Below are 5,000 nucleotides of genomic sequence, written 5' to 3' on the forward strand. Positions count from 1 at the left end.
TCAAATACTCATTAGCATGGATGCACAAACATACACACACACGTGCGCACTCACACACACACACACACACACACACACACACACACACACACAGTACACAAACGCTCACGTCCATCCATATGCATGTATTCATAAACATCAACTCACAATGATCAACTCACTCTGTGTCCCTTTCTCATACACATTCACTGATGCACACACACCTGTGCGCACACACACACACTTTCTCTCTCTCTTTCTTTCTCTCTCAAACACACACACACACACACATGCGCATATGCACATACATACACACACATTTTCTTTATTTCTCTCTCTTTCTATATAAATGTCTCTCTTTTTCTTTCACACACACACACTCACACAATACACACACACACTGTGTGTCAAGTGAGTCTTTCATTAATTCCCGCAGCAGCCCTGATGCCTTGTTGTGTGTTTGTGTTCCTCATTACCCTGGCCCGTGACTAAGGCGGCGTAATAGTCGCTGCTGATTGATGTGCCTGTAGGCCTGTACGCATTACGGAGCGCTTCTCTCATCATTCCTGCTTTTTAATTACGCTCCCAGCCCTCACAAGGCAGCGCACACACAACACAGCCCTCATTCCACACGTCACTCTTGTCTAATCCTTTGTGCTGCTCCTGGTGTGTGTGTGTGTGTGTGTGTGTGTGTGTGTGTGTGTGTGTGTGTGTGTGTGTGTGTGTGTGGGGTGTGGGGGGATATCACACACGCGGAACGCTAGTGTTGTTCCAGTGCGGCCATGGCCAATGGGTTGTACGACAGGTGGCTGATGGCTGGTAATTGTAGCCCTAATGAACGCTGGAGAAATGCCAGAGAGAGCCACACCGCAGCACCTGGTCAGGAGAGGCCCCAGCACGCTGTGTGTGTGTGTGTGTGTGTGTGTGTGTGTGTGTGTGTGTGTGTGTGTGTGTGTGTGTGTGTGTGTGTGTTGGTTGGGGTTTTTTCTGTTTAGCAGCTCATCTTTCCATTATTACTGAAAGTGCAGATATCCTTCAATGGAAATGAAATGAAGAGAGCATATTTTGCTCTGTTTGTTTTTTTGTGAGAGAGGGTGTGTGTGTGTGTGTGTGTGTGTGTGTGTGTGTGTGTGTGTGTGGGTGTGTGTGGGTGTGTGTGCACACTATCTCTGTGTGCATGCTGTATATCATACGTGCATTCTGTGTTTGAATTTATTTATATGTGTGTGTATGTATTTATTGTATGTGTGTTTGTATGTGTGTGTGCGTGTGCTTGCGTGTGTGTGTGGTTACAGGCTGGCTCGGAGTGGGAAACGGACTGCCTGTTGTGTCGCTGTGTTAATGGCCAGAAGAGATGCCAGTCAATCTGTCCTCCTTTACTGTGCAAAGAGGTGAGAGATGACACACTCAAAAGCTTACTTCAGAGGGAGGATGTTCTGGTGGGGTTGTGTGTGTGTGTGTGTGTGATTTTGCATGTTTTTGTGTGTCAAGATCACGTCAGCAGCTCTGAACACGCAACTTGTCCCAAGCGGCCAGTGTGTGTGTGTGTGTGTGTGTGTGTATGTGTTTGTTCATGTGACTGTGTGTGAGTGAGGTCCCTTCTCCCCTCAGTTCTCTCCTCCCCTTCCCTCCCCTCCCCCCCACTCCTCCCCTACACCTTCCCCTCTCCTCCCTTCTCTCCTCTCCTCTCCCCCTCCACTCCCGTCCTCCCCTCTACTCTCCTCCCCTTCCCTCCTCCCCTTCTCTCCTCTCCTCTCCCCTCCTCTCCTGTCCTCCCTCTACTCTCTTCCTCTCTACTCTCCTCTCCTCCCCTTCCCTCCTCCCCTCCTCTCTCTCCCCCTCCTCTCCTGTCCTCCCCTTTACACTCTTCCTCTCTACTCTCCTCTCCTCCCCTCCTCCCTTCCCTCCTCTCCTCCTCTCTCCTCCCCTACACCTTCCCATCCCCCTCCTCCCACCTCCCTCCTCTCTTCCTCTCCTCTCTTCCTCTCCCTCACTACCCCCCCCCCCCTCCTCTCTCTCCGCTCATATTGCCCCTCACTCTGACCTGTGAAGGATGCTGGTCCTGCTGCTGCCTCCCTACAGATTCCCAGACAGCTGTCGAGTCGGGACCACGTCGGGGGCCACATCTGGGCCGGATCAGCTGACATCTGATCCATCTCAGCCGCATCCCCTCGGACCTCCATGTCTGACCTCTGCTTAGCCTCCATTTTTAACATGTTGACCTGTAGTCAGGCAGTGCAGTAAATGTCTGCCTTGCTGCCCCCTCCTCTCATTACCTCCATTCAAATGAGCCCCCTGGTTCACCTCCAGCACCGTGCACTCACTCACGCAGGGGACACAGGGGAGCCCACCCAGGGGCCGGCCCCCAGAGCAGTGCACTCTGGGAGATGTAGTCTGTCATGTGTCAGTGACTGGTGCTACTCTCTGCGAGGGAGGGTGATTCTCTCTCTCATACACACACACACACACACACACACACACACACACACACACACAGACCTAGGAGCTATTTTGAGCCTAGCCAGAGGGAATGACATTTCTCTCCTGGATACATCCCTCAATGTCCCTCTCCCTCCCTTTTTTTACTCTCTTTCCTATTTATCCTCTCTCTCTCTCTTTCTATTTTTTCACTCTCTCCCTTCTCTCTCTCTCTCTCTCTTCTCTCTCTCTCTCTCTCTCTCTCTCTCTCTCTCTCTCTCTCTCTCTCTCTCTCTCTCTCTCTCTCTCTCTCTCTCATCCAGGGCGAGGTGAAGGTTCTGGACGGAGGCAGCTGCTGTCCAGTATGTATGAAGGAATTCCCAGGTAACCAACGGAAGCCAGCCCGCCTCATCTGACCCTTTCAATCTACCTGCAACCAAGTCTACTCACACACTCGCCATGCAGGCTAATGATTGGATGGGCCAAAATAATACTCACCACGCAGGCTAATGATTGGATGGCCCAGTGTAACACTCACCATACAGGCTAATGATTGGATGGGCCAAAATAATACTCCCCATGCAGGTTAATAATAGGATGGTCCAGAGCGATCCTGAATCTACCCATCTCATTGCAGTGCTGCTACAGAGACATTCCTCAACATTAACCTTTGTGTTATGGCATGAATTGGCTATACAGTAAATGTCTGTAGTGTCATTAACAGCACAACTGAGATGGATAAAGTGCGTTATGTGTCTTGATCTCATGGCATAATGTCACTGGCTTTACAGTAAATGTCTGTACTGTCATTATCATTGACAGTTCAATGGAGAGGGATAACGTGCATTGTGTTTCATAATACCAGTCCTGCATGGACGGGGAGCCCTGGGAGGTGCAGGAGTCCTCCATCACAGCTCTCTCTTCATCTCTCTCTCTCTCTCTCTCTCTTCATCTCCCTTTCTCTCTCTTCATCTCTCTCTCTCTTCATCTCCCTTTCTCTCTTCATCTCTCTCTCTCTCTCTCTCTCTCTGGGCCTTTTGAAAGTCAGTGTGACTTTCATGGCTCTCCCTTTCTTTGTGAACGGTTCACAAAACCCCTCTCCTCTTCTCTTCTCCTCAGAGCTCTATCTCTTTATTCTCATTCTCTGCTCTTCTCTTATCTCATTCGCCCCTTCTCTTTGACTGTCGGCCTTTCTCTCTCTCTCTCTCTCTCTCTCTCTCTCTCTCTCTCTCTCTCTCTCTCTCTCTCTCCAGGTCTCCCAGTATCTCTCTCTCTCTCTTTTTCTCTCCTCTGCTGGTGTCTCTTTCAGTCTCTATTTTCCTCTTTTTGTCTTTCACCTCCGCACGCTTCTCTTATTTCTCCTCTGTTTTGCTCTCTACCTACGTCTTCCTACCTCCCTTCCTCCCTCTCTCTATCCCTCCCTCTCTCTCCCTCTCTCTCTCTCTCTCTCCCTCTCTCTCTCCTCTGACCCAGTTTCTCTCCCAGTAACCTTTCCTCCGCTCCGCAGGGGAGCCTGAGCCGGAGTGCCGTCGCTACACCGAAGTTAGAAACATCACCAAGGGCGACTGTCGCCTCGACAACGTGGAAGTCAGCTACTGCAGGGGGCGCTGTTTGTCCAGGACCGACGTCATCCTGGAGGTAGGTGTTTTCCGAGACGCTTCAAACCAGCAGCACCTGACGGCGGCATCTCAGCATACACCTGGCTCTTTACCTGTGCACCGGCTGCTGGCGTTTAGAGCTAGTGCACTTTAAAGGGGCTCCATTGTGCCTCTCTGCTCTTTCCTTTTCCTAGAGTGTGTTGAGAAGCTTTTTGTGTGTATGTAAATGGTAACTTTGCAGACTATTTTACATACACAGAAAAAAGCTACTCAGCACACTATAGGAAAAAGAAAGAGCAGAGTATACATATACAGTACTATAGTATCCTTTTCCTATAGTGTGTTGAGAAGCTTTTGTGTGTGTATGTAAATGGTCTGCAAAGTTACAAAGCCCACAGAGAGATGAGCCAGTTTTTCCTAGTCAACCTGAAATACCTTATTTGGAGTTCAGCCGTGTTCCAGCCCTTCTCAGTTGGTTCAATTGATGTCATTTGGCTAGTAATCCAAAGCGACACAGACTCAAAATGGCGAGTTCAGGGATTGAACCTGGACCGATTATCAGTCGGTTACCTTACCGCTGCTCAACAAGGCCTGCACTCATGACCTATACCAATATGGCTTCACATTTGTGCCTCATTTATGAGCACAGAGTAGAGCAATATTGAGCGCAGAAACGTATTTTGAGCCAGCGATCACACATATTATATTTTGAGGAAAATTTCAATTTGAGCACAAAGAATTTGTAATTGAGCAAACGGGAATCAATTCCGTGCTCAACAAATGTCTTTGTGTGTTCACTACGCTCAACATGTATTCGTGACAACAGCCCAAAGTATTGAGAACAAATGTCATTCCCTCTGGCTTGCTCAAAATATGTTTCTGCGCTCAACATTGCTCCACCCTGCGCTCATAATAAATGAGACACAAATGTATCGCCATATACAGTACCAAGGGAGAGCACATACAGTTGAAAATGCACTGTATGTCCGCACTGTACTGCAATGC

At 49.1% G+C, this 5,000-nt stretch overlaps 1 protein-coding gene across 1 annotated transcript in view; it reads left to right on the forward strand.

The window, feature by feature from the left end:
• The window catches only part of sspo (SCO-spondin), a 98,845-nt gene that overhangs the window by 87,045 nt on the left and 6,800 nt on the right, over window positions 1–5,000 (forward strand). The window contains exons 105-107 of the mRNA XM_062521966.1: window positions 1,275–1,370; window positions 2,721–2,781; window positions 3,905–4,035. Of these exons, the coding sequence (XP_062377950.1) occupies window positions 1,275–1,370; window positions 2,721–2,781; window positions 3,905–4,035 (288 nt within the window). The remainder of the gene's footprint in view (window positions 1–1,274; window positions 1,371–2,720; window positions 2,782–3,904; window positions 4,036–5,000) is intronic.

Source organism: Sardina pilchardus, chromosome 19 (genome assembly GCF_963854185.1).
Source record: "Sardina pilchardus chromosome 19, fSarPil1.1, whole genome shotgun sequence".
NCBI lineage: Eukaryota > Metazoa > Chordata > Actinopteri > Clupeiformes > Clupeidae > Sardina > Sardina pilchardus.